Genomic DNA, 20002 nt, shown 5'->3' with positions numbered 1-20002 from the left:
GGGCCTCAGATATTACATCGTGAACATTTGTTTAGAATTAAATGCATCAAATAAATAATGCAAATGAGAGTCATGTAGCGACCCAAAAAATGAGGTGCATCCTGGGATCAGTTTTTTTTATAAACTGTCTAAATCTATTCAGCGTTACACCTTTAGAAAATGTAATGCATTTTAACTTGTAATTATTCATGAAAAGACAAAGTATTATCAGGGATATTACAGTTAATGAAAATTATATAAATATAGTTTTATATAGTATAGAATATATAAACCCTCAAACTCATTTTATTTCAGATGACAAGGCAAATTTTCTCATTTTGATTTGAGTTTTACTAAAAAAAAAAAAAAATGAAGCAAAAAATTACATAGAAAATTAGCTAGCTGCCAAGGCATGTTTGTCATTCTCATGTAGTTGAAGTAATAAAATAAATGAATAAAAAACAAATAAATACGCATAAAAACTATGTAGACATTTAAAATCTAAAAAAATAAAATAAAATTTCTAAAAACGGTTCAGAATATTAACTATAATAGTATTTTGAAGCTAACAATAACACTGATTATAATGTACTTTATGAATGGGATTATAATGCACTATGCATAAAAACAACTATTTTTAAATTCTGTGACAAATATGTATAAAATGAATATTTGTTGACATTTGTGCGTCAAGCCTTGACGATGGAGGAAGCGCTAACGTTCACTGATGAGCTCCTGGTTCTGAAGGAGTTTCTCTTCTCACTGTTAGAGTGCGATTGATTGACAGATCAGTCCAGAGAGCAGAGAGATGCAGGTCTGAACACAAAGACAAACTCACCTTGGTTACGGGGGGCGGAGCTTCACAGCGGCGGGCGGGGCAGAGGAGGGACAGACGGGAGCGTCCTGCCTCCTGCGTGTCCGGCTGCCTTCCAAAAGGGTGTCACACCCCTTCAGGAGACAAGAAGAGTCAGTCCAGAGTGAAAGCAGCAGAAGAGCACAGCAGACGAGCCCCGTCAGAGGAACACAGACGCTTGCTGCTCCTACACATCAGAACGGTGACGTGTGTAAATCTGTCTGCTGCAGGAAAACTGCAGTCAAACCCAAACGACGCTCTCATTCATCTCAACACGTCGGGAGAAATGAAGCGTTCCATCACTGCAGCGAATGGGTGCCGTCAGAATGAGAGTCCAAACAGCTGATGAAAACATCACAATAATCCACACCACTCCAGTCCATCAGACAGAAGCTGAAACAAATCCATCATGACAATGTTTTTAACTAAAATATGAGTCCATAATCCACAATGACACTTCCTCCGGTCGTCTCTCACATCGAAATCCAGCCACATATTTGTTTAGAGCTGTTTTGGCTTGTAAACGGTGCTTGATCCGTGCAGATTTCTCTCCTGATTCAGACCAGACCACCTTTTCACTGGAGGAAGTGTTATTATGGATTATGGACTTTTAGTTAAAAACATCTTAATTGATTAATTAAATGGATTATTGTGATGTTTTTATCGTCTGTTTGGACCCTCATTCCTACGGCACCCATTCACTGCAGAGACAGTGACGGAATGACACATTTCTACAAATCTGATGAACGAGCAAGCTCATCCTAATCTGGGACGAGCAGATGTTCAGATGATGTTAATTTTTGGTGAAGTGTTGCTTTAATTCAGTGCGTTACTGGCCATTTCTTCGTAACCATTTTAGAAATTTACTCACAATTCGTGAAAGCTGTGAATGCTACATCAATTGTTATGATTGATTTGCTAATGCAGGGATAGAATACACAATTACAATAAAACATTACACACGTCACCTTGTATTATAGAAATACAGCCGGTCGTCTCAGTCTGTGAAATGAACCTGCGCAAGTATTCATAAACAGATCGCCAGCGTGGAGCTTCAATGATGTCGAACAATCAGAGGAGTCTTTAATTAGTCTTATGATCTGATTATGATCAGAGATCCTATGAATTCCGTTTCCTGCTGCATTTATTTTGAATACAACACTTAATGTAATATTAATCATGTCAAGGACAAAGCCCTCGTATCAGAAAAGAGTGATTCGGATTCACTAAATATTTCATTGTTAATGAATCCACACGAGTCAAAAGTTTGGACGCACAGACTGCATTTAGGTTCCTCAGTTCAGTACTGTACACCATGTAAAAGAGTATAAATTTAGCATGTAGAAATCTAACTTGTGCAAAGTAAAACATTTACTGAACTGCACTTAGCACAAGAAATGCTCATCAAGCATGTGTTCCTCCTTTAGTGGTGTTTAAAAGCATCCCACGATGCACCTGATGAATGTCCAGAGCTGTGATCTAAAACAACATTTGGGAGTTTTCACTTGATTTGTGTTTTCATCATGACCCAGCTAACAGGGAACAAACGCTCTCTAAATGTTCTTACGCTAACTCATTCAAAGCGATCTGGTCTCTGGTCTTCATACATCAGTCATGGAACATTTTTTCCTGAAGTGCTTCAGTTGCACATCTGACTAATATTTTACAAAAGTAACATTCCTGTGATGTTTGCAAAATTATCAAATGGAACGTTAAACGGGAATGCAAAAGCAGACTATTGATTCTAACATGTGAAATAATCATAATCAGCATTAAGCGTCTCCAAACTTTTGACTGCTTGTGCATTGGCTCCGACTGAGGCCATTTCCTGTGGAGATCGGTCACATGCACTACAGCGTGGCCTAGACAGATGCTACATGTGTCCTTGTATTCATGCACCTAAGACTGAACTGAATTTCCCAAACCGAATCAGTCAAATGAGCAGACGTTTTCGGAGACTTGCAGGTCTGCCGGAGGCGTGGAGAGATCGTTTCTTTCATGCACACATCCTGGGACGTCTGGTCTGTGCTTGAATTTTCAGCCCTCTAGGTAACTTTAAAAGCCTCACTCCACTGTAGATCAATTACTCAGTGTATTTAACTGTAAATTTACTCAATAATAGGACAGTCATTTTTGTGCTTTATTATGCATGAAGTAAATATATAGAGATATTCTTCATAAAAAAACACTGTCATTTCAATCATAGAGAATATTTCTGTGCTCATGTAAATAAGAGAAGACTTTACATTACTGTCCATTTGGCTTCATAAATGAGCAATACTTTTAAAATACATTACATAAATGGACATTCAGTGGCTTTTACTTTAAATAAACAATAAAAAGAGAGGTCATTTTATCTTAACTTTATTGTTTTGTTTTTCCAAAACTAAGTCAAAAGCTGTTATCTGATCAGTTTACATTCACAAATTCACATGACTTTATCGGTTACAATACGTGAATGTGCCATAACACTTCAAAACTCAACACAGAGGATAGGATTTTTATTTGTAGTTTTTTTTTTTTCTTTTTCCTTTTACTATTTTGAATCAAATACTTTCGAAAACTGGCTTTAAAATAGAAAAGCAAGGAAAGGTTTATTTAAAGAAGTATAAATCGTAGTGCTACTCTACTGTCATGTTAACTCAATCCATGGATTTGTGATTTTAACAGAATCATTCCACCAAGAAAAGAAACAGGAATACTTTTCAACAGCAATATCTCACTTGACTTAAAGTAGCTGCACATTTATGATATTAGATCATGAATAACTCATGAGCACTACACATGAAGAACATATGGAGGGTCAGCGATCTGCTTGGTCGGCGCCAGCGTACTGAGAAACACACACGCACGCACACACGCACGCGCCATCGTCCCGCTCGTCTAAAATCCTACGTTCTCTCTCGTGGAGTAAAGGAAGGAACAAGACTGCTTAAGGCTCACAGGAATAGCACCACGCAGACCAGACAACACTTAGGAGTAAAAGTCTCATGAGATACACTTAATTTAAATCAACTTAAGAACATGTCTCCTCCTCGTCTTCAGAGTGAGAGTGCTTTTAAATGTTTTTTTTTTTTTTCTCTCTCTTTCGGGGCTTTTTCCTCAAATGAAGTAACATAAAAGGGTAGCGTGCTCGTTACAGTAAAAGGACCTGCGAGTCTGAAATGAGCGTGAGCGGCGGCCGTTACTCGACGCTACACAATTCAACTACGTCTGAGCCGCGTTAAAACTTCCGGCCGCCGGGGGGCCCCGGCCAGCGCTGGCCCCTGCCTGGAGGCGGGTGGGGCAGAGGAGGGGCCGATCCGTTGTGGTAGCTGCATGAAAGGATAAAATCACACATTTGGATTGGCCTGCTGTGCTCAAGAGGGGCCCAAACTCGTCAAACACACAATTGAAGAAACACAGGGTTGTCATGCACTAGTGTCATTCATGTACTGGAGTTTACGTTATCGATTAGCCGTGCTCTACGCCGTCACGCGACTACGCACACTCTGGACACGTGACACGCTAGGGAAAGTGGGGGGCGGGTGAGTGCGTTCTTACCCTCGGGGATGGAAGAAGCGGGGCGGGCCCGGCGGCATCATGCTCCGCCCTCTGGGGTGCGGCGGCCGCCCTCGGAAGGCCGGGTGTCCTGGCGGGGGCGGAGGAGGAGGCGGGCCGTGCCTGCGATCACAAAAACACGCCCCCTTTACGCTCAACATCAGCGAGTTTTCATATATACTACATTCACATTCGTATTATACGTTATATACACATCCTCCTCTCTAAATAAATACAGTTTAAATTATACATAAGCAATTTGTCAAGTATTTTAAATGTATTAAAAAGTTTACCTAATTCAAAGCAAATACATAAATATTGTAATTGTAAGGCTGAAAAAATAGATTCACAGATTTACTTTCTTCCTCAACCCTACTTCATGTTACTATTAAGACTTTTATTTGTGTTTTTAATGTGTTAAAGATCTTACATTAAAGATTTTACAAATCTGACACTGTTACTATTGAGCCTTTCATGAATCTGTTCAGTTTTGATTCACAAGCTCTTGATTTGAATTAAGTCCGATATTGATATTGATTCATTTAGATGCATTTCCAGTGTTTCAATACATCAATTTTTCTCATGGGAAAAAAACTAATGATGTAAACTATACCTTGAACCGACTGCAATTTCATTTTTAGATATAATTAGCTAACACTCACACAAAAACTGACTGATTTGCGTACAATAACTTTTTAATTACACAATTATGTTTCTACTTCAATTCATTGTGGACATATAAACATTTAAAAAGGTGATTGTCATTACAAACATGAAATTATGCAAACATAAGACATTACAAGCAGGTTAAGTGAAAATATTATGAATATTTAAAATGGCACAATTTTTGGCAAGATGCCTTCTGGGGTTATTTTAAAATCTAGAAAATCAAGTTGACAGCGATCGCTCACGCCACGTCATAAAAAAAAAAAAAAAAATCATAGAAACGTATTGTCCATATAATTTGAGATAAAACGGACAGAATTCAAAAGCTGAGACTTTGTTTCTTATCGGTGAAAGAGAACATTATAATTGAGAGATCGATATTGTCAACCCAGCCCTAGATACTATTGCGCTCGAATGCAGTATTTGGTTCAATGCAGCACATAAAAATGTGGTTTTCAAGTGTTTCTCGGACGTTTGGCATCATGACGTGCTGTGACCTCCATACCTGTGCATGTGTGGTGGAGGTCCTCTCATGTGCATGGGCGGAGGTGGTGGAGGCGGCGGACCCAGGTTCATTCCCATCGGTCCGCCTCGACCTCGCCGGCCGCGCATGTCTGGATACGGCCACGTGCGACCCATGCCTCTCCTGTAACACAGAGAGGAAAAAGTTGTTTTCATAAGCAAGTTTATTAAAACGTTTCGACACGAACTAAAAGCGCTTGGATAAGAGTGACTCAAGAACACGTCGACAAGACCTCATGGGTCCGAATCCGTTCGCGAACCCGTCGCGGCCTCTGCCTCGCATGGGACCCGGTGGAAACCCCTTCATCATCATCATCATCCCGCGGCCGCCACGAAACCCACGGGGCATTCGGCCTCCTCTGCCGCGCATCTTTCCTCCGCGACCCCTGCGAATAAACACGCGTGATGACGGCGATGACAATAACCAACCGCGGTAGCCGCTTCGGTCATGTGATCTACCTGATCTTGCTGTCAGCCGAAGGCTCGTCCTGCGAGGGCGTCTCCGTGGCCTCCATCACCTCTGTCGTCTCCTCCACCTGCTCCGTTTCAGCATCCATCTGTAAAACATCGGTGTTTTTTAGTGAAAGAAGCCTGTCGGCAGTGCGTACCGGCATTCTCAGGAGTAAACGCTCGAGCCTGTGAACACGTAACGCATCCGCCCTCGCGCCGCACTCATCCCCGACCCCCTCGAACGAGTCCTGAAACCGTCACCTCTGACCCAAATCCAGACTGGAAATGTTCTAGCATGAATGTCAAACATCTGATGATTTTCCTTTGGCCTCTCGCTGCGGTAAACCCACACGACGGGCTTCACATGCCGCCAGCTCCATCATCAAACGGCCTGCTGGGATGGCAGCAGCTGATCCGGGCCGTGGGGATTTCAGAGCACGCCGCGAGCCGTGTATTAATAGCGTGAACGCACACAGCCAACTGTAGAACGAAGCGTCTGAAGACACGCGTCTCCAGGAAACCGCACACGATCAGAGGATTTGAACCCCGTTCTGACGTACAAATGAGAACGACGCAAGACACCTGAGAGGGAAATGACTACATTAGTGGTTCATGGCTCATTATAGATCTAATTTCCTCCTGAAACAGGAAGTTGGGGCAAGACACCAAATATATTTAGATTTTAAGTAGCTAATGGGCTTTAATTTACACTACAGTGGTGGACCCTGATTTGCTACCTGATGTTAGTAGGGGGCGGTACTTCTCAGTCCAAAGCATTTTATTGGGTGATAATTTGCACACGCCCCTGAGTGCAAGATGACATCAATATTTTTTCATGACGGCTCATGTAGTAATATTATAATGCGAATTTTAACATTTACATGTAGTATTTGGAATGTAAATGTTTGATGCTAAATGTATTACGATTATTGCCACCTTCCATCACACAAATTAAGACTTCTGTCATCAGTGTGATGATTCCGAAGGGATTTGCGAGCTCCTCATTTATTTATTTCCCGCATTCGGAGATTTACTGGAGGCTTAAAATCATTCTGTGGCCACAATCACAGCTGAACGAAATAACAGAGCGATAATCACTCTCTAGATGATAAAAACATCAGCTGAAAACACCAATACTCCCCGAACTGTCAAAGAAACACGCATTCGCTGCTAAATGCTGAAGTTTTTCCACAGAATGAACGAAGGCGAATGTGGGATTTAACGGCTCCCTGACATGAAACACTCAGGCGCTCCATTACAGCCTCACAGCTCAACTCCAGCCACTTACCTTACGAGATTGAGAGCTCTTCTAAACAGCGAGCGTTAAAAAAAAATATACAGCGTTATTCGGTATGTTCTATAAAACAAGCATCCGACTGTTAAACCGTGAAAGCTCGCGCGTTTATTCGGCTTTGAAATGGCGGCCCGCGCCGCACCGTCACAACCAGCGCTGATTCTCTTTGTCAGAGCGTCATTGTGCCGCGAGGCCCCGCCCACCGCGAACACAGCGCTGCGATTGGCCGGCGTTCCTGTCGCAACATCGACGTCACGACAGTGACTGTTGTACGTAAACCGATTTAATCCCAAAGCACAGTGTCACCCATATATTAGCGTTTCAAAACATACCGTTTCGTATTTGAAGATTCAGACATATATCTTCTTATATACTCTTTATTTTCTGCACTTATCGTACTATTTTTAATTGTTAAAAGTCTTACAGCAAACATTTTTGTGCTCTGCTATAAAAACGATGTCGATGAAGCTATAAGCAACAAAGCAGGATGTTATATATGTAATGATAATGTTATAGCTATATAGTAATAGATCTATATAGGCTGTTATAATCATTTTAAATGTATGCGTTTGGCATCACAGGAATGGTTGTGTGTCCCAGCGAACAGCAAAGTTTTTAAAGGTTCTATAAACAGAACGTTCTTTAAGTGATGTTCTCGTAACTTTATTAATATTTTATATAAATTCTCTTCTCATGACGCCGAGGGAACGTCCTTATGACGCGATTTGTACTTGAATGTTCTAAGAAACATTTTTCTAACTTTTAAGAAACATTATGTAATACAAGAAAACCGGACATTTTAACGTTTTAGACCGATGTTTTTTTTACAACGTTTAACTGAACTAAATCATGTGTTCCCTGGGCTCCAGCATGATTCTTTCAAAAACTTTTAGTTGTGAAAAAGTCACTTTAAATTCATTTATCTTGACGTAAAATACAAGTACCAGTTCACATGAACACGAACAAAACATTTATTCCGCTATTCCTGTTTAGAATTTAACTTTAAAAGACACTCTTCATTTTAGACACGGACACTCCACTCAAGCACCAGCAAGAAATATTTACATCAGAATAAAACACGAGAGCGGATGAACAAACGAACAGAAACACATAAATCTGTACAACAGCAGCCTGAGGTCGGGACTGGAGCTGGGAATAGAGCATTTGCTCAAAGTTAATGATGTTCTCCGGAAACATGCTTCACATCATTCGTTTCTGGAAGTTCAGAGAACGTTCGGATGTGACATTCCCATCATGTTTCCAGAATGATACAATGTTCGCTTAACGTTCAACCGGATGTTTCCGAGAGGTGAGGTTTCGTGCGTGATGTGCTCCTCGGGTGCTCGTCACTGCTGCTCGAGGAGGTTGGAGAGTTCTTTGATGTACTGGATGGTGTATTTGAGGGTCTGTATTTTGGTGAGCGGTTGTCCTCGGCGGCTGTACACCGGCGGCAGGTAATCGCGGAGCTGATGCAGCGCCTCCGCCAGACTCCTCATGCGGAGCTTCTCGCGCTCGCTGGCCTTCATCCTCCTCTTCATGCTCATCTTCACTTTGGGCTTCTGCTGCTCGCAGTGTTTGCGTCCGGACAGCGCCTCCGGGGACGAGCAGCACACGGAATCGAACGACTCGGACTCCGGCGAGGACGCGCTGCCGCACTCGTGCGCGTCTCCAAACGTCCCGTCCTCTCTGCTCCAGCCCCACTGGGACAAAACCTTGGCCGTGTACGCGTCGACCTCGATCTGCTCCATCTCCGCGCTCGGCGAGAAAATGCGCCGGTGGGGCCGAACTGGGCTTTTATACCCGCGAACTTTACGAGCGCCGAGTTCAAAGAGACGCGCGCTTGGCACCCGGGTGCGAATAAGGCGATGTTGGCGGATAATGTGAAAGAGAAAAGAAAATAATTAGATTCCCTTTTGTGGGAAATGACTCTTTAAGTCGACACGACGACAATTAGCGCACCGATGCGAGCAGACGAGCGCAAAAGTGCGTCACACGACCTTCACACATCACAACTCACATCAGACCACCGGGCACTTTGAGCCGAATCCCAAGAAAGAAAACTTCTGGAATCACGATCGTGATTCTCAGCGTTCCCAGAACGTTCTTCCAGTTCACAGAACACGAAAATGTCACAATTAAAATGTAATAATCGAATTTTGAATAGAAATATTCAATGTTCTGGTCTTTAATAACGATCTCAAAGTGTTAGCACAAAACATTTATACACAGTGCTGGGGAAAGTTACTTTTAAAAGTAATGCATTACAATATTGCGTTACTCCCTAAAAACGATCTGATACCTTTAATGAAAAGTAATGCGTTACGTTACTTGTGCGTTTCTAAATCTGGGTTAGTCTTGCTACTTTGGTTTTAATATGAAAAGTTCTGTTTTTGGTAAATGTAAAGGTCCTTTCACACCAAAAGTGAAACGAATCAGCCTCAGACTCAAGGAAAAGCACATTCACGTCTGTACAGTGGAACACAGAAGAAGAAAACTACACACTCTTCAGCAACAAACAAAAAAAACAATGAAGCACAAATGTTCGTTTTTCTAAAGTAACTTTTGCTTATTAGTATGGCTGAACTGGATCATCAAAGGTCAGCAGAAAAGACATTGTTCAATAAAATGGGACTAAATACATAAAGGAGTATAGTTGTGTTATTTAACATAATTATTGCAGGTTTGTTTTCTCTCAGCATGAGGACAGGAGAGCTTTCACTCAATAAATGAGAAACAAAGTAAATGGCGTTACGTACTTGAAAAAGTAACTCAAATCATTTCTTGTAAATTGGAAACGAATGCATGACTTCACTAGTTACTTGGAGAAAGTACTTTTAATCCGTTACCCCCAATACATCGCTTTTTTGGGAAATGTTTTATTTAAAGATTTGTGTAATGTTTTTTTTTTTAAATAAAAGAACATTTAGAGAACATTCAAAAGTAACATTCCCGTAATGTTTTAAAATGAACATTCACATAACCAAGAGAAACATTTTTAACACATAAAAACAAAAAAAAACTGGATGTTTTGAACAATTCAGAGAACACTTACAATAAATCCTCTAATGGGAACGTAATTGTATGACGTCTTGTTAGCTGCATTATTATGTACTGTAATATTTTAACAGTCAGCTAACTTTTGTCAAACCTACTGTACTTGTTTGAAACATCATTTCTCTAATAATCCATTTACGTATGTATTACATTTCTAAACACTATTTGAAGTAACGAGAGAGAGAGACGATCAAAAAGTAAAACGTTTAAAGCTCTTAATAAACAAATCTGATTTCTAACAGCATGTTTTTGTTTTCTAACGGCCCTGCAGAGGACAGAAGTGACAGAAGTGACGTTCAGCCGCAGCTGTCAGATCTTTCATGTCTGGGAAGGTGTGACACCTGTCACTCATGATCAAGGCCCGACAGGAAGTAGCAGGCGTTTATGTCCTTATTAGGACCAGACTGTTACTTTTATCCTGATGTTATTCTGACGGCTTCTTTCAGCACAAGAGAACGTTTGATTCTTTACCGCAACCTTCAGCCGCTGTCTAAAAACGCATCTGTATTTTCACTGGGATTACAAAGGATCTACTGTTCTTGTTTTTAAAAATACGGGACTTTCGTATACGAGTAAAACAAGAAAATAATGTAGAAAATAAGGGAAAGATACTGCATATAAAAAGACAAGTTGTGCGTAAATTTATTAGCAAATTTTAATTCCAAACATTATTCTCTCAAACAAACCGAAATGCTTCATTCATTTCGCAAACCTCATCTTCAGTCTCTCGGCCAGCGGTCGAGGACTGTCCAGCGAAGCGTCCGAATCGTCCTCCTCAACCGTCCCACGATGCACCTGGATGGGTTTCGCTGGTCTGACGGGAGCGTGAGACTCTTTCTCTGGTGTTTTAGCAGCTCTAACACTCATCTGCTCATTCCTGCCTGATTTCTGCTGCCGGAGCGGATCCGTTGGGCCGGTTTTTGGTGGTTTGGACGTGGCTTTGACGTCGTTTCTGCGTTTGTGTGATCCGGGTCGATTCTCTGCGTCGCTGTCGTCGCTGACGGGACTCGTCTTACACACGGTTTTGCTGTTCGCAGTAGGGTTACACCGTCCCGAGACGCCCTTTGGAGGCCTGGCTGCAGGTCTGAAAGGGTTTTTGGTGGTTTTGGCTGTTGTATTTGTTTTGGTCTTGGGAACTTTCGACAGGACTGATGGGATTGAACGGCGGTCGTCTACTTTAGACTCAGGACCCGTCTGCTGTTGTTTCGGAGTGTTTTTCACGATTATTCGTTCCTTAAGAGAACAGGCTGTGTTTTCCGCAGGTCTCAGGTCAGTTTTGCCGCTCTGAGGCTTCTGGGACGGTGAGGCCGTGAACGACGAAGAGTCCCAGTCTATACTGCTGAGATGCAGCTGGCCAATCAGAGCTGACTCTGACAGTGAATTCTGGGAAGGAGGAGGCGGCTGGATCTCAGGGGACGGAGGGGAATCGGGCTGTGGAGGATTCTGGGTAGATCCAGGGTCCGGATCTGCGTCCGTCTGCAGAGACATCTGAGCGAAGAGATCCGACACGGCATCGTGGGAAACGGCCGGCTTCTCTTTCTTCACTTTTGGCTTCTTTTCTGCAACGGTTTTGACAAAAAAAAATAAATAAATGATTAATTAATTAAAAATAATGTAAAATATAAAAAATACAATTCAACTCAATCGTGTATATAATTAAATACAACATATATATATACACAATATATATTATAATATATGAAATACATTACATTAATTGTATAACTAATAAAATTATATACAAAATATATATACATTTTGTATATTTTAGTGGTTGTTCACCCTTCAATTAAAAAAAAAACAGGAAAATGTCAAACATGAAATGTCAACAAATTTTCTTACGTTAACATCAATTTGTTTTTATTTTAGTATCATTAATATACTATTGTAGAATTTATTAATATTTTGAATGACTTGCATTTGTATGTGTCCTGTCTATAATTGAAATGTAGTGAAATTTTTGCTTTTGTTTAGTTTTAGTTTCTTGTCTATTAGTATCAATTTTAGAAATGTCATACTTAAACTTGAACAAAAAGACAACTAGACATGTTGACAACTAACTAAATTATAATTTTTAATTTTTTTTTTAGTTTTATTTTAATGTACATTCATTATTAATATGAAATATTATTTATTCATATTAATGTAATGTTTATTTTATTTTAATTCATTCTGAATTTTTTTTTCCTTTAAGCAACAATAATTGTAGCTCTCCAGGAGCAGCTCTTTCCTGCAGCAGGACGTGTGATCGGTGTTAAAGTGACAGCGACTCCTGTGCGACGCCTGCCGGTTATCAAAGCGTCTGTGCGCGGCGAGCTGTGGATGTGAGACGAGCGTCGGCTTTGATCCCGTCCTTCATCGGCTCAGCTGCTGTCGCTCCAGACGCGCACGTGAGAAAGTCTGATCGAGCTCACCTGTGGAGCCGAGTTAGTTTGAATGGATGCACGTACTTTTCGTTTTGTTCTCCTGAGCTTCGGCTCTGTCCCGCTGGAAGTCCCGGACGATCCCGGGAAACGCCAGGCCGAAGAGAGACTCCTCCTCCACCGTCCGCACCTCCGTCTGCTCCTCACAGCCCTCAGCGAACACGTAGTGATCTGAAACACCAGCAGGAAATAATCAAGAAATAGGTCTTCATTACTTCAACATGAGCTGAAACTACAATGACGATTCATGATGTTCTCAGTCATAATATTTCCTGACTTCCTGACTGTTTAGTCAGCTTGAGATCGAGGCTCATCCCATTTATGTATCTGCTTCCATTTTTTAAATGAAGACATTTCATGATTCCACTCACTAAATGTCTCCAGTAAAACAGACCGGACACTAAAAAAGTGCAGCATTTCAGCCCATAAAATATTTAAAAGCAAAGCAAAATGAGAAAATCGTACATTCAGTATAAACAAAAACACATTTTAAAATATTTCACTAATTTCCATGAGCGTTCCAGGCCTGGAGACACAAAATTCCTCGATGTTTAAGTTGTTTTTGACGAGCTGTGATTATATAACGACATGTTAAACTGTTTCCTCATTTGCTGAAATGAGATCGTCTCCTCCGATCACAGCAGCCGTCAGAGATGTAATAAATGTTTTACGGCGGTGTGGAGTGTGGATTGGCGAGGGGCGGCCGGCTCACGGTGTCTAGAGGAAGCTCTTTTAGCACCTGACGGTGATACATTTGTTCCGTCACCTGTGACCCCCGACCCCTCCTGATCCGACCTCACAACAAGACACTAACAAGCCCAGCGACGGCCGTCACACGTTCACAACGCAACACAACACAAAATACAACACAGTGCGTGTGAAACCTGCTGATGAATTAAAAGATGTTTGGCATCACCTGGTTTCTTCCAGATGACTTCAAAACAGGAGACGCCGTTCCTCACACGTGGCTTATATATTCTGTTGGGAGGAGACATCAACATATCCACAGAAAAAGACAGCGTTTTTATATATACCTATTATATATTTAATACACTACAGACACAGAAAAAACTGAACACAAGTTAGTATTTTATGTTATTTCAGTAAAATTGTATTTTATTTCACCCTTTAAAAAAAACACAGGAAAATGTAAAGTCAAGATGAAATCAAAGCTAAGAATATTTATATTTTTAGGAATATTGTGGTGTTGATTATAAATGATTTATCATCTGTTCCCTCATATAACTTGCATTCAGATCTCTCTCCTTTTTGTTTTTTGTTTACAATCCAATACTGGATGGACAAAATAAGTACCGTCTAACAATTTATTGTCGTTTGACAAATAAACATTCTTACTTGAACATCAATGTATTTTTATTTTAGTATAATTAATATACTATTATAGTATTTATTAATACTCTGAATTACTTGTATTTGTATGTGTTCTGTTTATACTTAAAATTTAGTTACATTTTTTGCTTTAGTTTAAAGAAATGTTTTTCTATTTAGTATTCATTTTAGAAATGTTATACTTCAACTTGAACAAAAGAATTTGTCATTTTTTAAAACAATTTCTGTTTTCTATATTTTGTTGTTTTTTGCCATTTTTACTTCTACAAGATTTTTCTTTTTAAATATATAATTTTTATTTCCATTTTAGTTATTTTAGCACTTTAAGTTAAATTAAAAGAAGACTTTTTTAAGTATTTTGTGTTATTTCAGTTAAAGTTATTTTATTTTTGCTGTTTTTATGTGTTATTTATTATTTTATTTTTTATTTTAATGAATGTGTGGTCACCTGATGGGCTGGATCTGGGCCTGAGAGTCTCTGCCGTGTTTTCGGTTCATGAGTTCGGTGTAGGTCATGAGCACCAGAACCTTCTCGCTGCTGTAGTGTTTGGGCCAGTCCATCTTCTCCAGAGCAAACGTCTGACAAACCAATCACACGTCCATCAGAAAGCACCACACACTCGCACTCAGAACCATCGCTCTAAATAGGGTTGGGTGGGTCATTCGGTACCTGCATGAGCTGCAGGTTGGGTTTCCTCCTGCGGAAGGCCTGGACGGGTTTGTCCTTCGTCACCAAGAACTCACTGATGATCTGAAAACATCAGCAAACAGCAAACGTGTCTGAATGCGCACATCTGATCTCCTACATCAGCAAAGCAGACGATTATACTCACCTCAGTGAACGGGAACTGCTCACACGCCAGCGCCTTCCTGTCGACACATGACAGAAAAACACACTCTTACAGGGACAGTTCACCCAGAAATTAACATGTGCTGTTCATTTACTCATGCCATCCGAGATGTAGGTGATTTTTATTCTTCAGTAGAACAGTCAAGAAGATTTTAGCTGAAACTGTGGTGCTTGGTCATTCATAAAATGCAAGTATATGGGTCCTGGTACTTTAGGAGTGAAAACAAAGCATATCAGGCGGCACAAAATGAATACCCGTGACGCCTGATGACATATTTAGGTCTTATGAAGCAAAATGACTGGTCGGTGCAAGCAACTAAAGTACTGAGAATCGAATTTTGTGTTCCTTGATACGTTTTTCCTGATTCTCAAAGTGATGGCAGCAGCTTTAGGAGCACAGTTTCATCTAAAAATCTTCTGTGCTGCTCTACTGAAGATCTGACGGCCTGAGGGTGAGTAGATTAACAGCAAATGTTCACGTTTACATACTTTTTGATGCCGGCTTCGACGGAGGACGCCTGGCGAGTGCGTTCAGTGCGGTGCCACTCACAGGGACACTGGGAATCGTAGTCCTGCGGCGAACAGAAGCGCTCGCTCTCACAGAACGCGCAGCCGCCGCGCTCGTGCGCTTTAGCCGAACCTACGAGACACGAGAGCAGCTCGATCAACGCCGACGAGTCTCAGATCGCTAAACGAGTCGTGGAATCTGACGATACTGACCTGGGTGTCGACAAACCAGACAGTGCGTGACCTTCTTCACCGCGACCTCTGACCTTTCGGCTCTGTCCGCGTCCCACTCGGTGAACCTGCGGCCGAGCAGAAACACACAGAACGCTCTGTCCACAAATAATATAAATCAAAGCAGCCTGACTAATGTGGGAAAACCTGAAATAAACCTGGAGTGTGATAGAGCGGCGTTCTCAAACCGGCGCTGGCGTAATCTCAAATAAAACACTAAAAATACATCAAATCATAAAATACTGGAAATAGCTTATATCACCAAGCCTTTATTTGAATAAAAAACATTTAATTTACTGCAATATTATTAGAGTTTTTGTTAAGATTTTGAATTTCATTACATTTTGTATATTTTTCACATTTCTTTATTTTCAGTTTTCACTGTCATTTTTAATTGTAGTCATTTTTGTTTTGTTCTTTCAATTTTAGGTTTAGTAATGTTAATACAAATGAAACTACAATAAAATGAGAATATAACTAAGTTTTGGTTTTGGTTTCAGTTCCCTGAATAGACTTTGTAAAAATGACTCTTTTACTTTTGAAGCAGACTTTTTCCTTTCAGATTCTGAATCAGCTTCAGTGTTTGCTCTTTACCGACTCCAGAGACACCCTACAGGACCAGAAGGAGAACAGCACAATGTTTACAAGAACGTTTCATCATTTCAGAGCAATCTGGAAAGCATTTGAAGAGCGCATTTGCAAAAACATCCATTGTGCATTCCTTTGTGCGGTTATTTTGATGAAATAAAAACATCTAAACAAATACAGCCAACTAACTCAATAAGAACACGCTAACGCAGTGAAAAACATGATTTTTGAACATTTTAAAAAACAGACTTATCTGTTTTTGCAAATAAACTCTTCATTTCTTCCTGAAAGTACCTTGGGGATGTAGTCGCAGCCCAGGAGGACAGCCAGCCCCACGAGAGTGTCTCTGGACAGCCCGAGTTCGGCCTGAACGCGAGACGTCCGGTAGCAGTCCACCTGAGGATCCTGCGGGATCACGACACGAGACGTGTTAGGACACGCGTTACTCATCTGTGTGGAGACCAAAACAGCGGTATGAACCTTCGTATTCATGTTGAAGTTCCTGTAGACGGTCTGAGCGCCGTAGAGGAAGGCATCGCCGTCGTTAGTGATGCATCCGTCCACCACGCCCTGTGAGTCCAGATAGGCACACATGGCCTCCGCCTCGCCCGCCGCCGTCACCCACGGCACTCCCAGACAGTCCAGCATCTCGGCGCACTGCAGAGAAACTCACGTGAACAGGACGTTGGAGAACGAAGCGTCACGAGCTGAACGAACGCGCGCACACCTCTCTCAGGACGGCCTTGAATCGGCCTCTGCCGGTGTTTTTGGCGGCTGCCGGCTTGGTCTTCGCACTGCCGTACCTCATCTCGGTGCGTTTGCTCATGGTCTCGGCTTTGATTCTCGGCGCGTCTCCCTCCATCACAAACACCAGCTTCACACCCATCAGCGTGAGCGAGGACACGCGGAAAAACAGGTTCCTGTGTGACACAAAGCGTCAGGACGTGACACGCAGATCAACAACAGCTCAGACCTTTCAGACGTGCGTTCAGACTCACCTGAGATGCGGTTTTGTGACTTTTCCCATCATGCCCTGCACGTGCTGGGCCTCGCAGACCCACAGGCTGAGATCCACGGCGAGGGTCTTTCCTGACAGACTGTAGAGCGGCACAGACTGCCGGACCGGATCCAGGATGGACCAGAGCTCAGAAACACCCATAATCACCTCAAGAACACACACTACAAACATGAGATCGCTTTATAACACTACAAAATATTACACATAAACAAACAGTATAAATACGTTTTATATATATACAGTCATGTGAAAAAGTTAGGACACCCTACTGAATTCCATGGTTTTCTGTATCAGGACATCATTTAAAAAAAAAAAAGGTGCTTGGCTCGTTTTATTTTGAAAATAAAACCTCAGATGAACAACAACACATGACAAATTGCAGCGTGTCATTATTCACTGAACAAAAATAAAGCCAAAATGGAAAAGCCATGTGTGACAAAGCTAGGACACCCTTACTGTTAACACTGGAATTAAGAGGATAAATAACAGTCAGGCACTGATAATTAAACACCTTTGATTAACTGATCATCATCAGTCTGAGCGCCTCTAGAAAAGCATAAGCTTTGTCAGTTTGCTGGTCTGGAGCCTTCAGGTGTGTGTTAACACAATGCCAAGGAGGTAAGACATCAGCAATCATCTTAGAGAAGCAGTTGTTGCTGCTTTCAATCTGAGAAGAGTAATATGGCCAATTCCAAATAATTTGAAGTTTATTCACAAGTGGAAGACATTTAAAACAGACACCTCTCCTTCCAGGAGTGGACGTCCCAGAAAGTTAACCCCCAGATCAGACCGTGTAGAGCTCAGAGAAATGACAGACAACCCAAGAACTACACCTCAGACTCTACAGGCCTCAGTTCACATGTTAAATGATGAAGTTCATGACAATACCATTAGAAAAATATGTGACAAAAATGGCATGTTCGGAAGGGTTGGCAGAAGAAAGCCTCTTCTATCTAAAAAAACACTGCAGCACAGTTTAGGTCTGCAAAGTTGCATCTGAACAAAACACAAGTCTTCTAGAATAATGTCCTTTGAACAGACAAGAGCGAAGTGGAGATGTTTGGCCATAATGCACAGCGCCAAGTTTGGTGAAAACCTAAAGAGCACATCAGCACAAACACCTCATACCAAAAGACAAGCATGCTGGAGGAGGGCTGGTCATTTTGGGCTTGTTTTGTAGCCACAGGACCTGGGCACCTCACAGTCATTGAGTTGACCGAGAACTCCTCTGTATATCAAAGTATTCTAGAGTCAAATGTGAGGGCATCTGTCCCACATCTAAAGTTGGGCCAAAACTGGGTCATGCAACAGGACAATGATCCCAAGCACAGCAGCAAATCTACAACAGAATGGCTGAAAAGAAAAGAATCAAGGTGTTGCAACAGCCCAGTCAAAGTCCAGAGCTCATCCTGACTCAAATGCTGTGGTGAGAGCTGTGCATAAGCAAATGCCCACAAACCTCAATAAACTGGAGCAACGTTGAAAAGAAGAGCGGTCCAGATTCCTCCAGAACGATGTGAGACACTGATAAAGTCACACAGAAAATGAATGCTTCAAGTTATTGCTGCTAAAATTGGATCTACAAGTAACTGGGTGGAGGGTGTAACAGGGCGTCCTAACTTTGTCACACATGGCCTTTCCCTCTTGGCTGTATTTTTGTTAAACAGATAATGACACAGTGTGATATGTCATGTGATGATGTTTATCTGAGGATTTATTTTCTACATTTTAAGACCTGCCAAGGACCAGATATTTTTTTATTATGTCCTGATACAGAAAACCATGAAATTCAATAGGGTGTCCGAACTTTTTCACATGACCGTACCTAACAAACAGAATTTATAGATACAATATTTCACATCTATCTATCATCTATATATGTATACATTTGTGACCCTGGAGCACAAAACCATTCATAAGTGTCACAGGTTTATTTGTATCAATAGCCAAAAACACACTGTATAGGTCAAAATGATCTATTTTTCTTTTATGACAAAAATCATTAGAATATTATGTAAAGATCATGTTCCATGAAGATATTTTGTACATTTCCTACTGTAAATATATCAAAACTTCATTTCTGAATAGTAATATGCATTGTTAAGAACTTCATTTGTACAACTTTAAAGGTGATTTTGATTTTTTGCATCCTCAGATTGCAGATTTTCAAATAGTTGTACGTTATCTCAAATATTGTCATACCATAACAAACCATACATCGATGGAAAGCTTATTCTTGAAATACGTCCAGGGTCACGTATAATCTGTCTGTTGGTGATGAATCTTTCTCTGCATGTATGACATATAAACACTACTGTCTATTACATATATTGTTCAAGTATTCGCTGTTCAAATCAACAAAACACAAAATAACGGCAACTCTGCGTTACAGATTATGAGAAGAAATCATTACTTACATATGTTATATGTATCTTGATGGATAAAAGAGTTGTGTTTATATATTTAACCCGTTTTTTTGCGAATGTTTTTGTTGTGTAAAGCCTCGGTTTGAATATTTGAACTCGCGCCTGTCGGAGATCTCGAGCGTCCAGAATCTCATCAGCGCCTCCAGCGGTCAGGAGGAGAAACACGCCTTCCGCTTACAATTCTTTTGAAACGTAAGATTCAGTTTTATTTTATACGTATAAAAAAGCACAAACAATTTATCCTAAAATAA

At 41.0% G+C, this 20002-nt stretch overlaps 3 protein-coding genes across 6 annotated transcripts; all 3 read right to left on the bottom strand.

Annotated features, from left to right (window-relative positions):
* Nucleotides 1-327: 327 nt before the first annotated feature.
* Nucleotides 328-7497, bottom strand: si:ch211-51e12.7 (uncharacterized protein LOC336335 homolog). Of its 3 annotated transcripts, none has more exons than XM_051107189.1 (6): nt 7299-7497; nt 6020-6117; nt 5794-5946; nt 5544-5684; nt 4376-4495; nt 328-1019 (listed from the first exon to the last, which is right to left on the bottom strand). In XM_051107189.1, the coding sequence occupies exons 2-6, from the start codon at nt 6115-6117 to the stop codon at nt 947-949; spliced, it is 585 nt and encodes a 194-aa protein (XP_050963146.1). In that variant the 5' UTR covers nt 7299-7497; the 3' UTR covers nt 328-946. The 3 variants fall into 3 exon arrangements, with proteins under 3 accessions (XP_050963146.1, XP_050963145.1, XP_050963144.1); XM_051107188.1 differs by having other exon boundaries at nt 328-927; XM_051107187.1 differs by lacking the exon at nt 328-1019 and adding an exon at nt 3885-4146 and having other exon boundaries at nt 7299-7496.
* A 464-nt stretch (nt 7498-7961) lies between these two features.
* On the bottom strand, nt 7962-9731 carry msgn1 (mesogenin 1). Its single transcript, XM_051108622.1, has one exon. It carries the CDS (start codon nt 9050-9052, stop codon nt 8651-8653), a length of 402 nt encoding a protein of 133 aa, XP_050964579.1. The 5' UTR covers nt 9053-9731; the 3' UTR covers nt 7962-8650.
* Nucleotides 9732-10709: 978 nt separating this feature from the next.
* LOC127164605 (flap endonuclease GEN homolog 1) lies at nt 10710-19864 on the bottom strand. Of its 2 annotated transcripts, none has more exons than XM_051108621.1 (14): nt 19743-19864; nt 17306-17472; nt 17035-17227; nt 16788-16964; nt 16602-16712; nt 16256-16329; nt 15702-15787; nt 15471-15621; nt 14965-15001; nt 14802-14882; nt 14580-14710; nt 13698-13759; nt 12809-12952; nt 10710-11917 (listed from the first exon to the last, which is right to left on the bottom strand). In XM_051108621.1, the coding sequence occupies exons 2-14, from the start codon at nt 17464-17466 to the stop codon at nt 11058-11060; spliced, it is 2268 nt and encodes a 755-aa protein (XP_050964578.1). In that variant the 5' UTR covers nt 17467-17472; nt 19743-19864; the 3' UTR covers nt 10710-11057. The 2 variants fall into 2 exon arrangements, with proteins under 2 accessions (XP_050964578.1, XP_050964577.1); XM_051108620.1 differs by having other exon boundaries at nt 17306-17486; nt 19743-19861.
* Between the last annotated feature and the right edge of the window lie 138 nt (nt 19865-20002).

The sequence above is a fragment of the Labeo rohita genome, chromosome 4, assembly GCF_022985175.1.
Source record: "Labeo rohita strain BAU-BD-2019 chromosome 4, IGBB_LRoh.1.0, whole genome shotgun sequence".
In the NCBI taxonomy this organism is placed as follows: domain Eukaryota; kingdom Metazoa; phylum Chordata; class Actinopteri; order Cypriniformes; family Cyprinidae; genus Labeo; species Labeo rohita.
This window is presented reverse-complemented; position numbering and strand designations above follow the sequence as displayed.

What these genes read in the sequence shown, in the direction of transcription:
- si:ch211-51e12.7 (XM_051107187.1), bottom strand. Translation starts at nt 6,117, where the DNA reads ATGGATGCTGAAACGGAGCAGGTGGAGGAGACGACAGAGGTGATGGAG. An exon ending in TCGGCTGACAGCAAGATCAG is followed by an intron (nt 5,947 to 6,019) that starts GTAGATCACATG and finishes GTTTATTCGCAG; the next exon opens with GGGTCGCGGAGGAAAGATGC. An exon ending in AACGGATTCGGACCCATGAG is followed by an intron (nt 5,685 to 5,793) that starts GTCTTGTCGACG and finishes TCTGTGTTACAG; the next exon opens with GAGAGGCATGGGTCGCACGT.
- msgn1 (XM_051108622.1), bottom strand. Translation starts at nt 9,052, where the DNA reads ATGGAGCAGATCGAGGTCGACGCGTACACGGCCAAGGTTTTGTCCCAG.
- LOC127164605 (XM_051108621.1), bottom strand. Translation starts at nt 17,466, where the DNA reads ATGGGTGTTTCTGAGCTCTGGTCCATCCTGGATCCGGTCCGGCAGTCT. An exon ending in TCAAGGCCGTCCTGAGAGAG is followed by an intron (nt 16,965 to 17,034) that starts GTGTGCGCGCGT and finishes GTTTCTCTGCAG; the next exon opens with TGCGCCGAGATGCTGGACTG. An exon ending in CCAACCTGCAGCTCATGCAG is followed by an intron (nt 14,711 to 14,801) that starts GTACCGAATGAC and finishes TTGGTTTGTCAG; the next exon opens with ACGTTTGCTCTGGAGAAGAT.